General features: G+C 38.4%; 1 protein-coding gene across 9 annotated transcripts in view; it reads left to right on the top strand.

Moving 5' to 3' along the window:
• The window catches only part of LOC107088806 (myosin-10-like), a 40,807-nt gene that overhangs the window by 1,820 nt on the left and 26,272 nt on the right, over nucleotides 1-12,715 (top strand). For 2 of the 9 annotated variants that reach the window (XM_015381210.1, XM_015381203.1), the window contains exons 2-8: nucleotides 2,983-3,163; nucleotides 7,197-7,403; nucleotides 8,701-8,857; nucleotides 9,697-9,724; nucleotides 10,481-10,595; nucleotides 11,548-11,595; nucleotides 11,892-11,903. In XM_015381210.1, coding sequence (XP_015236696.1) covers nucleotides 2,996-3,163; nucleotides 7,197-7,403; nucleotides 8,701-8,857; nucleotides 9,697-9,724; nucleotides 10,481-10,595; nucleotides 11,548-11,595; nucleotides 11,892-11,903 — 735 coding nt within the window. In that variant the 5' untranslated portion in view covers nucleotides 2,983-2,995. Of the gene's footprint in view, nucleotides 1-1,742; nucleotides 1,876-2,982; nucleotides 3,164-7,196; nucleotides 7,404-8,700; nucleotides 8,858-9,696; nucleotides 9,725-10,480; nucleotides 10,596-11,547; nucleotides 11,596-11,891; nucleotides 11,904-12,715 lie in introns of those variants that run through there. The other 7 variants (XM_015381206.1, XM_015381212.1, XM_015381209.1 and 4 more) reach the window with 5 other exon arrangements.

The following is a 12,715-nucleotide window of genomic DNA, read 5'->3' on the forward strand; positions in this document are numbered from 1 at the left end:
CATTGGTTAGCTAAAGGAAATCATCAGCAGCAAGCAGGTGTTCTTCAAACTGCAAACGTGAATTGTCTATGCCATGCTACAATGTGGGATTCAGAAAAAGACGTTGAAATGTCTGAAAGGTCGGACACAGGCGAGAGCGTATCTGGAGGTGGAGACCAGCAAGACCTCCCTCATCCTTGGCCCTATCTCAAAAAATTGAGCTTTCAATTCATATAGTGGCATCTGGCTGTTTTTCTTTTTTAAAGGTTACTTTATACTTCTTTAAGCAGTTTGGAGAAACTTGAGTAAAGAGGTCAAGTTGATACTGTACTTCAACTTTTACCAGAGTGGTTTGAAACTGCAGTATCTATACTTCTACTTAAGTATCAAATGTGTGTACTTTTGACACCACTGAAGTGGTGCTACTATTATTCCAGAAAAAAATTCTGTTTCAGATATTTTTATCTTGATTGTATTATCCAGCCATGAGTAAAATAAGTAAACTAATATGATGCGATTTATTTTATTTAACTAAAGCATGACATGTTCAAGATGCTACAGTTATATAAAGAAATAAGGTATTTAATTTGTTATTGTTTACTGCTGCAGCAACATTTCCTTAGAATGTAGCTAATGAACTATTACGGTCAAAGTTAGGTTTATTATTTTGATAGATTGACTAAAACAAACATATGACTCTAAGAATTCTAAATTTAGGGTTGTTTTTTTTGATAGATTGACTAAAACAAACATATGACTCTAAGAATTCTAAATTTAGGGTTGTTTTTTTTGTTAAGAGCACCAAATATCATACCATACTATTGTTTTTCTCTTTCTAGAGTAATACAAGTGCAAAAAGCTAGCTGATACACTAGCTCGCTTTATCCTTTGATCAGTGATTAACAAAGATAATACAGAAAATTTAGCTTTTTGTTTCATATGCGTTAGCAGTATTAAAGTAGGATCTAAATATGAAGAAGTGTATTCCTTGATCTATTCTTCTAGTCTAAAAAAACTAAGGTAAAATAAGGACATGGAGCTTTGATCCATTCAAGGGAACATTTTTGTAATTCATAAAAACAAAGTCAAGCTGCAACTTTAAGCACATATTTTTGTTCAATTTTATTTGTAATAGAAATACATAGTTTTAAATCAAAATCAGCATGTCAGATGTCAGCGAAACGTATACAAGACTCTTTTGTGTTAAAGTTACTGAAGGAAAACTGAAAGTTAGCTACTTTTTCTGTCAGTGAGGTGTTACAAGAGGAAACTAGAGCAAACAATAGATGTAAGAGGCTTTTCCTGACCTTTTTGCCCATAATTGGCTGCTTATACAAATGTGTCCAGTATAATATATATCAATAGACGTTTTAATAAAAAATGCAATATCTTAGTTGGAGGTATGAGAGATTTATTCCCTTACTGTATTTGACTATTTTATGCAAAAATATATATTTTTTCTTGTAACCAAAGAAAGATTTAGTCACTCCTTTTAACCCTACCATCCTTCAGTGGGCAGCAGGAAGTGTAGGACTGTTCAGTAGGAGTTTCTATTAGTAATCGTGTTAAAAGGTTATAATAATATTTGAAATACATCATAAGAGAGCCCATTAACATACTGAGAGTTTTGTTATAATCCCACTTTGGGGCTGCATAGTTTCCATAGCTGGTATTTGGGTGGTGCCAGCTCTTTTGTGAGCGTGTCCACGCCCAGCGGTGAATCTGAGTAACAGGTAAGGGTTGGGAGCAGAAATCTAAAGACAGAGCGGAAAAGAGTCAGACCGAGGTTTAGGAATCAGGCCCGATGACATACCAGCAGAGGAACTGAGATGCCGTATTAGCTAGCACATTCTGTACAAATCTGGACTATAATCTGCCTGTTGGATCTTCGTTAAGGTTTGTCTCATTGCTGGTGACTTTTTATGTAGACCTCTTGTCCTTTTGTAAAGATCATATATTTACAGTTTATTCCTTGTGGAGCAGATTTTGCTGAACCAGATGAACCGCTCTCTAAGACAGTTTAAGGATTCAGACCCTTATTTGTAACTAATCTGTCATAATGACCTATAACAACGACTCCTGAATATTTCAGCTTCGCAGCCACACAACTAACTGGAGAAAATTTGCGATTTAGGCCAGGGGATGAGTATACTTTGTCAATAAATAGGGATACAATGGTAGTTGGTTTGACAGCATATAAATTGCTGCTATATATTTTTAAGTCCTGCTGCTTTATGATGGTGATTTCTGTTGTTTAATTTCCCAAGAAAATCCAAAAATCCTAAAGTTGTTTTGTGATCCCAGCTTTTGGAACTGAAGCCTTCTCTTTTTGAAATATTTGCATATTTACTGTTGGTAGAGATTCCTGACATCCTGTTGTGTTTTTTTTTTTTTTTTTTTGACTGCCATCAGTCTGACTCTGGATTGACTTCTGGTGTCGGAGCTGTAACCACTTTTAGCAACTGTCACCTCCTTTCTCACTGCACCACCAGGCCCTAAGGCAACTCAGTGTTCTGCTGCTTCCCTATACCCTTCCTGCATTTCGTTCTAAGGTTTCTTTTTATCTCTACTGGGTTCATTGGGTTGTAGTGGAAGGAAAAGCTTTAAACTGGGAGTTTGATTTGTTTTGAACTTTCCCCCAACCATCCCTCCCCCAGCTCTCCTGTCATGTCAGTGAGCTCTGTGGATTGATGTGTCTCGCTGTCTCTCCAAGCCTTCCTCCCCTCCTCTCCTCTCCTTTCCTCTTCATCCACATAATCTTCCAGTTTGTCTTCTATCCTCTTCGCTTCCCACATCTCCCATCTAGGCCATCCTCTGCCCAATCGGGTTTAAATGGGCTGCATGTTACTTGCATGCCATCAAGGCTCCTTTTGCACACGCTGGTGCTGAAGCGAATGACCTCTCAACAAGTGAAAGCATCATTTTCACTATCCACTGAGCAAAATATATATATATATATATATATATATATATATATGATCTTACTTCTCCTTTGTTTCGCAGTGCCAGCAGTACCATGTCCAAGCCAACGGGGGGCGTCCCCAACGATGTCACCCGCTTCCTGTCGTCGGGCGTGACCCCAAACTCTCCCTCCGCCAACTCCCCGATGTTCTCTGCCGCCAGCCAGGCCGACTGGGCGGCCAAGAGGCTGGTGTGGGTGCCGTCGGAGAAGCATGGCTTCGAGGTGAGCCATCATGGGAACACAGCGACTCCTCAGCATTTTCATTCAACCCGAATCTTTAACCTTAATCCCTGAGCATCCCTTAGACCCTGACACATGCGCTCTCACACGTTTCATCACCACTCTCCAGGTGTGACAATGAGCCATCATTTCTGGCCTTAGAGGCATTCCACTTATTTTACAACTTGTCCCAACGTTCTTTCTTTTCACTAAACTTTAATCATCTCGTAAATTATTTTCCCTAAGTGTGTTCCCTCAACCAAAAGGTGTGTCAGGTAGGTGACGCAAAGGACCACAGGGTGTGTGTGTGCTTTTGTCTTTATGCTAAGAAGCTTTTTAATCCCTGTGACACTACTTTAATTTCCGTTTTCTTTACCCAGTTTTTTATTCTTTACTGAAACCTTCACTCCCTGCAGCTCTAAACAGGCTCTTGATATAGAATAAATGTTTTTCGGCTCCATCTAAGCTTCAGCGTGATGTGCATTTCAGGATCTCAGTGGGCATATTTTAAGATGTGACTCATGAATTTAATGCCCTGTCTCTGTGTGTGTCTCTCTCTCTGTCTCTCTGCTGGACTGGTTTCATAAAAAGCTCTATGAATAGAACAATACGCTCCTTCAGCTTTGTGAAGTTAAGGAGGCCGTTACAGAGACACTGACTTCATTTTGATCTCATGATCTCATAGTGATTAAAAAAATAAATTACCACACACTTACAGGAAAACCCAGACCTAGTCTTAGCCAGTGTTTTTCTGTCTATCTGTGACTACCATACTGTAGGGATACTGAGTCATATTTATATATGTTGGGCATGTTAAGTAGTGATAGAGCAAAGCGCTGGTACTAAGAAAGTCACACTGCAGGGCTGGCAGGGAGAGATTCCACCAAACATTGGTTCAGATGTAGCTGCAGGGTTCACTCTGTGGCTACTTTATCAGCCAACACCGATCAGCTGCTGAATCAGCCTATCACTTGGCAGCGTCTCAATGCAATTAGGTATCTGGCTGAGGAATAGACAACTTGTGCGATTTCAACCAAGCGTCAGATTGCTCAGATTTTGAATGCTTTTGGATGGCGTATTTCCGAAACCGCTGATCTGCTGAGATGCTCAACCTTTCCTCTTGTTTATGAACTTTGGTATCAAAAGTGAAAACATTAATTTTATCTGGACAAAAAAAAAAAAAAGTCTTGTTCAAGCCAGAGGAAAATTGCCCAACTAGTTCAGGATGATGGAGGATTGAGGAAGAGCTAAAAGGACTGCCCGTTTCAGCCAAGTTAGTGGGAATAGGCTCTTAAAGCAGATGGGCTACAGCAGAAGAAAACCAGAATAGGTTGAAGCTTCTGTCAGCTATGAAAAAAATGGAAGCTAAAAAAATACAAATTTTTGAATCAATCAGTCTTGTTTTTATCAGCAACACATTATTTAGACAGTGAGGTCAGACCTGGGTCATGTAATGGTGTAGGGGATAGGTCCATGTGCTTAGTAGGGTTCTTTGAAATTTATTGGATTTATTGTGTTCCTCTTCTTGTACATCCCTTCATGATCACGGTCCATCCTCTGAGGACTAACTCCAGAAACACATTCCGCCAAGTCTTAAGGTTAATTCATCTAAAACTGGTTGAAATGCAGAAAATCAAAATATTCTAAATTCAATTCAATTCAGTTTATTTCTATAGCGCCAATCCAGAACACATGTCATCTCAAGGTACTCTACAATTCAACCAGATCATACAGTCAAATTGATTAAAAGTTTTCTATCAAAGGGAAAACAGTTGATTACATGGACTCATCGACTCGAAGGAAATCCCTCACACTAAGCATGCTTGTAGCGACAGTGGAGAGGAAAATCTCACTTTTAACAGGAAGAAACCTCCAGCCGACAAATCAAAATCTAGAATATTCTAAGAGTGTTGCTCTGTTTCTGATCTGATATTTTACCTTGTTGGATGAAGTCTATTTGATCATCATACCTGACACAGATCACGGTGCTAAAGCTAACAGCAGGGATTTGAAGCACAGATGAGGAAGAAATCAGTGAGAAAAATGTTGATTTAATGACTAATATGAGCTCACTGTTTGATTTAAGTCTGCAATAACTTCATGATGCTTTCACGCCAATCTCCTGTTAGAACCCACAGAATAATGCAGACTTATAGGGGGTTAAAAGAAGGGTCTTCGCATCAGATTATTGTCCCTTATATCAGAAATTTAAACTAGTTTTGCTTTAAACAACCAAAATTGCACTGAAACAGACATCAGTTGGAAATTTAGGGGAAGTTGATTGGGAAACGTCATGCTGATAATCAAACCAGGGTTATTAAATGTCAGTAATGTAGTTAAATCTTGTTTTTTTTTAACACCAACAAACATAGGGTCCCATACTACAGTTATTGGCAGTTATTGTCCCCATCTAATATTAGCCAAAAATCTAATATCCAATTTTATCTGCCGGCATCTAAAATTTCCGATATTTTCATGCTTTTGTAAAGAGTTTCTTTAACTAATTGGTTTATTTAACACGGGTCAGTTGATTTCATACCTTATGTTAGTGACTTTAGTTCCCTGTTTTAATGCCTTTTCTACACTTCTATAGTATAAAATAAGTAATAAAAGGGGTATGATTCCTACTAATATCTTAATAATGTCAATAAACGTATCAGCCAATTCTCAAAGCTGCAATATCGGTATCGTATCAGAAATAAAATAGTTATATTGGGAAACCCTTAGTGATTGTACTTCCTTTTTTTATTACGTTTGTCTTAATATTCTAGGTTATATATATTTTAGCTTATATTTAGTCCAAAGCTGAGTGAAATGCAGCTTTATACGTTCATCTTTCTTTAGATAAACAGTCTTGTATGACATTGTTTTGGTTTTAAATAAGAATAGTAGCTGGCATTACCACACTACATCTAAAATAGGCTAAAACCTGGAAAGCATGAAATATTACTGTTAAATATTGCAGTCATTATACCAGCTGTTTGTGATACCGCTGTACCTCTGATTCAAGATATGTTGTTGCTTTAATACAAAAGCGATGCTGTTGTATGTAATAATGTTTACAAGTCTTTTCCGAAGAGATAAACAATTATTTATATTTTCTCTCTTTTAATCCTATTCTAGAGTTTTAAATCAAACATTTAATAATTTTTCAATCATTTTCAATCATTTTCTTTACATGAAAAAGCTTTAAACTCAAGCGATCTCAATCTCTTTATTATGTATTATTTTCTACCTCCCTGCCTTTAAAAACATTCTAGTAAACATGAGCTGTTTTTAAATGTGTCTCTGTTAAGTCATTAAAACAGCAACAAGGATAGAACAGTTTGTCAGAAACAGAAAAGGTTTTTAAGCTCAAGCAAAGATGTTTCTCACTGCAAAAACGATCTAGAAATAAGTAAAAATTTCTTAAATTAAGTGTATTCACCCTTAATTTGAGTAGGTAAATGAGATGGTTTGCCAATGGAATGAGTAATTTTACTCTTAAAATAGGATAATTAGATAAATATGCACTTGAAATAAGACAATGCAATTGTGTTTTCTTATTTTAAGTGTAAATTGTCTTGTACTATTGGCAAAATGTCTCTTTTACCTCCTCAATTCAAGAACAAATGAACTTATTTTAAGAAAAAATGACTTATCTAGATTCAGATTTTGGGTAACTCATAGTAGAAGGTCAACTGAAGGATCCTGCTGCTCTTTGGTCCTGTATATCAGGCCTTTTTCTAGATTAATTAAAGTTAGCTTTATTCCCCTTAACTGTTATCATAATCAAATGAAGAGGCTGGAAGGAGCAAAAATTATCTGAAGTCACAAAAAGAAACATTGAAAAGCCTCCAGAGAGGCTGATGAACTACTGATAAGGATAACTAACAGAATATAAGAAACATGGTGGATTCAAATCCTTCCACAGTGCTGTTCAGTTATACAAAGTTTAAGCAATATGGCCCTACTTTCTAAATATTGGTTGGAAATGATATTCCAAATGAACTTGGAAATAAGTTCATCTTTGCTGTAAATTTTCTCCTTTTCTCAGTCGGCCAGCATTCGGGAAGAGCGTGGCGATGAGGTGGAGGTGGAGCTCACAGACAGCCAGCGGAAGCTGACCCTGTCCAGGGAGGAGGTGCAGCGGATGAACCCTCCACGCTTCAGCAAGGTGGAGGACATGGCCGACCTCACCTGCCTCAATGAGGCCTCTGTGCTGCACAACATCAGAGAGCGATACTACTCAGGCCTGATCTATGTGAGTAGAAGAAATGCTGGGCTTAACACTGGGTGATAGTCTGCATCTTAAGTAAATGATAAGATATGCACTTAGGCAGCATGTGGAGTTACAGTAGGATAATATGAGACAAAATTTAATTCTAATGGAACAAACCATTAGAATTAAGCTGAGAGAACTAGTTCAGAAATTATGATGATGCACATTAGAGAGCAATTTAACAGTATAAGATAAGATTGAGTTGTGTGAATCCGTCATTTATGACTTTCACTGCAACTGGAATGCATTAGGAAAACATTACTGGCATTGATTAATCACAAAATGTGCTCACAGGTGGCATTTACTTCCTTATTCGGTAGGAATCGTCTCGTTGAATTATTGAACTCAGCCATTCATGGATCTCCCTGTAAGAGTGTTTATACTCCCTGAACTTTATCACATTTTTTCACGTTGTAAACAAGGACTTTAACGTTTCACTGGGGAGATATGTGAAAGATCAACTTCCCCCATCTCGTGATCAACTCGGAACAGCTTCCCTGTTCCTGGAGAACCAACCTGTCTTTGCAGCATGATGCTGCCCCCGCCATGTTTACCAGTGGGGATACTGGGTTTAGGGCGGAGCGTCATGCTCATTATCTGCAGACAGCCTTAGACGTTCAGTTTTGGTCTAATTTGTTTTGATTTTTCTGCATGTTTGCATGATACAAGCATCTTATTACAAACAAGTGGACTCAAAACTAAATATTTAACGATGACATTTGTCCTCTCCTTCAGTGGGGGTTAGATTTTATTTAATCTCATAACTATGCAATACTTTATGTTGGCCTATCACTTAGATTTCCAATTACGCACATGCAAGTTCGTGGGAAAAGTCCGTTGGCAAGACTACTTTTGCAAGGCACTGCATGTTGGGCCAGGTGTATCACAGATTAGAAAAACTTGCTTTGACACAACAGTTTTGCTTTTGAAAGAGGGGCCAAACTGGTAATAGAATTTAGAGATCTAAGCAGCCTCTTATGTTCTGGTGTTGATGACAGTTAAAATGTTTAAATTGAAAGGATTAAGCCAAATAATGTCTGTTAGGTGAAACAGTACATTTTCGATATGTTGTATATTTTGTTTAAATGGCCTGCAGAAATACCGCCTGGCAGAAACGTGGCCTGTGACCTTGTCAAGCTTTCCTTGTGTTCTTTCTTTTTTTGGTATTTGAGATAAAGTTGTCTTGATCTGATTTGTGTTTTCTGCTGAGACAAACTGAAAATTTTTCTGTGATTGGCATCTGAAAAGTCTAATTTAATCCACTCTGTGTCGTTTTCAGACTTATTCGGGGCTGTTCTGTGTTGTGGTGAACCCATACAAACACCTGCCTATCTACACAGAGTCCATTGTGGAGATGTATCGTGGAAAAAAGCGCCACGAAATGCCCCCACACATCTACGCCATATCAGAGGCGGCCTATCGCAGCATGCTGCAAGGTAATCAACACGTTGTGTGACCTGTGACTCTCTGAGCACCGTTTGCTGTACGATATCCTCAGTGATCTTTGATCTTTTTGCCTCAGCATGAATGCTATTTAGAGGCGTGGTTGATTTCTGACTCATGGTTTGTTATCACGTCCTTTGAAAATGTAAAAGATAGAAAGTGAGAAGTATTTTTTTTTTAACCACAGAAATGTGCATAACACCTCCAATAAAACCTAGAGCTAGTGATTCAATTGTACGTTTGATGTGCTGAGCCAAGGTTTTCTAACACTACATGACAGGCTTCTTTTTTTTTTCCCTGCCTGTCATGTTGACTTTACAAAACGAGACAGAAAGAATTCCCAGCAACCGCTCAAAAGCAGTTAAGGGTTTATTGTGCAATGCCTCTGCCACTGTCTCTGCATGTCTACCTGAAATAATAGGACAGGACTGATGAGGCTCTGTGGCTTCAGTTGCCCTCCCTCAGGGGGCTCAGAGGTGGCAACAGCTGTAGGTGTGTTACTACAGAGATTAAACCTGTAGGACCAGTAGGAATTCCTCCTAACTGAACGCGTGAGAATCTGAGAAAACAAATAGCACCGCCATAGAAAGCGGCGTCCACCCAATAAGAACCAGCGCTAAATGTGAGTCGGCTGCCTGGAGAGACCAGTTAAGCTGGTGGCCGGCTTTTCTCTCCCAGTGCCACTTTGTAAATGAGTGATAGGAGTCTGAGTGTTAAATCATCTGATTTAAAACCCGAATATTAAAGATGTATTAAAATGTTGTTTATTTATCTAAAACTGATGCAGTGTATTATGATCTACATATCCTTAAACTTTGTTTCTCTGTCACAGATCGAGAAGATCAGTCAATCCTTTGCACGTGAGTAACCTTCACTGAGTCCCCGGCTTGTCTCTGGGGTTTAACTCTCCTTAGCCATTAGAAGCATGCCTCTAGGCCTCACACTGTGCATGGCAGTGTGTGACCATTATTCACTCTGATGTCATTTCAGTGGGCTCTATTAGGGTCTGGATCCATTTATAAATTCAGATTTCCTCCAAATTGTGGATCATTCTATTTCTTTTTTCATTCAAGCTGCAGCACATCATATTAAAACTTTGTTTTATTTGAAACAGCTGCATTTTGTCATCAGATAGTTACTTGTGTTGGGCATAATCTCTGTCACAATTCAAAAAGAATTGAGAAATGAATGGGGGAAAAAGTGAAAGCCTAACACAAAGCTTTTTGTGGGAATTTAGCGTGCTGCCTGTCTGAACTTCTCTCGTCTGTCTTCATTCCTGCCGTCCATGTCTTACTGCTATAATCTTCCTCTCATTGCCAAGAATCCTACTTTAGATGGCTCATTCTATAGCAGTCTGCTTCTTTAGATATTTCTTTTATTTTCTGCATCTACTTCCTTCAGTCTTCTCCTAAAGAAATAGAAACACTGTTTCCTCCAACTGCTTTCTGTTGGGAAATAAAAGTGTTGTGTTAAGCTGCTTGTTCCTGTTTGCTTTGTTCCTTTGAATTTGTACACCAGTCCTAATTCCAGCTGTATGCTTTACATATTAGCATACAGACTGACGCTGGAATTTACTGTGCATGTGCCTCATATATCTGTGTGTGTTTGTGTCACAGAGGTGAATCTGGAGCTGGGAAAACAGAAAACACCAAGAAAGTCATCCAGTATTTGGCTCACGTTGCCTCGTCTCATAAAGGAAGCACTTTGGGTAGAAACAAGGAACCTGTGCAGGTATGTTACCATAGAAACAGCTCACACAAAGGGTCGTCCTAAAAAAACAAAAAAACAGTATTTGGGGAAAGTTTGGATGGAATATTTTAAAGTGATTGAAACAGAAAGAAAATAAAAGAAGTTACTTTTCAACCTCTGACTCTGGCTGTTTTTATCCATAGAAGTCATCAGAAAAGACTTATATTCAGTAGCTTCCATTGCCTGTTAATCTGTGAAGAGCTTTAAAGGGAATCCTTCTAAAGCGAGACAGATTTTTCTCACCTGAAAAAAATTTAATGCAGTTGCCCGTGTTTTCCAAGTACAGGATTTAACTACAATTAAAAAAAAATTGATTTGCACAGATTAAAAATTGAGAGATATTTGCATGGCGCTGTGTTGATGCCAATGCTTATCAACAGGGGTATTTCTAGTAACTGTAGGGCACAGTAGTTGCAGGGTTATGATTTGGCCTAAAAAGTGCTAAGCTTTACTTCTTACCTCATGCTGAGCACTTCGCTAGGCTAACAGTAACATGTTAGTTCTCTGTTTTGATATGACTTGCTGAGAGTACAGCTCCAGACATATTTCAATTTACTTTAGTTAATTTTGTAGCAAAAATAACACACTGAAAGATATGTGCATCTCTACCATTTTAATCTATATTAAATGATTAGTGTTTCAGCCGCTTTCTGTTTACCTTTCTCCACACTAACAGCAGTCTGGAGATGTACACTCTCAAAAATATTTCACCAGAAATTTTAAGATTAAATAAAATTATTACGTAACAATTTCCCATTTAGTTTTTAAAAATTAATTTTAAGACAAACCTATTAAATAAACACTAGATCAGGTTCCTCTGTAGATCTCTCAGAGTGGGGTTTCTCCTTTTTCTGTCTCCGCTTCATTATTTCCTTCCCTCATTCCTTCTGCTTCTTCTCCCTGCTCTTTCCTCTTGTCTTGCCTCCATGTTCAGATGGATGGTTCTCGGTCCCTAACAAGAGGCAGCACGTTGGTGAACAGGGTGAGTTAACTGTGTCCTGCTGCCATTTTATCCTCCTTTGCTTCTTTCTGTCCTATTTTCTGCTTAATGAGCCCCACAATGAGTCTAACTAACTCAGCAGGGTAACATGTTAACGTCACTCCCGACATAGATCCTTATTAACAGTGTAGCATTGTGATGTTTATGTGATTTTTACCCTTTTTGTTGTTTTGATTGTTGTCTTATTTGTCTTCTTTTTGTTTGTTTATCCCATCCAAAATTTCACCCATCCATGAACCTTCTCTCCTTACACCTCATTTGTTTCCACTATTCACCAGAGTTTACAATATGTGAGTATGAAACTATTCAGCTAATTGTATCTTGTGGAAAATCATATTCTGTGCCTGATATGATTCCCTCTAAAAATGAAAATCCTACTTTTGCGGATTTTCTTTTTCTTTTCCGGACTATTAATCCTAAAAACCTAAAGGTTTTCTGGGGTTCTGGTTCTCTGCATCTTTCTCAAAAGTTATTTTCATCCAATGGGGTTCATGTTCTGTTTTCAGATTTGCTTCCTAAATCCATTCGTGTACGTTTAGCTAAGCTTTTTCTGCTGAAGATGTGACTTTAAAATTGCACAGGATGGGTGAAAGAGTGCAGATTTGGGTGTGTGAATGGGTGGGGATGAGATGCAAATGCTTTACTATTCTGTTTGCTCTGTGCTTTGACAGTATTTTTCTGCCTTTGATGTTGATTGGTCTACATATTCTGAATGTCTGTAGAGCATAAGCCTCCTGCGCAGCAAGGCTTCTTCAATTCTCAGCTTTTGCTGCTGCATTGGTAACACAACAGCTGCAGTCATGCTTTTGCAGCTTGCTTAAATCATCAAGAATGCAACTTGTGTGTCGAAGCTACAGCCCAATAGTGCTTTTCGATTGTTTCATAGACTTTCCAGCTCACATGTGTTAAACTTAATTCCTTCAGGGCTACTTCAGCACACCTGAATTAGATAATCATGTATTTAGCTAAGCAGTGTAGAATGTATTTTAATGTTTTGGAAGCAATGCAGCCATTTGATTCAGACGTTTTGGCCAGAGGCCCATCCAAAACGTTCAGGACACTGGCCCTCAAGGAATTTAAGCTTCACCGCGATCTCTTTTCA

The sequence above is a fragment of the Cyprinodon variegatus genome, unplaced genomic scaffold (assembly GCF_000732505.1).
Source record: "Cyprinodon variegatus isolate N-32 unplaced genomic scaffold, C_variegatus-1.0 Scaffold229, whole genome shotgun sequence".
Lineage (NCBI taxonomy): Eukaryota > Metazoa > Chordata > Actinopteri > Cyprinodontiformes > Cyprinodontidae > Cyprinodon > Cyprinodon variegatus.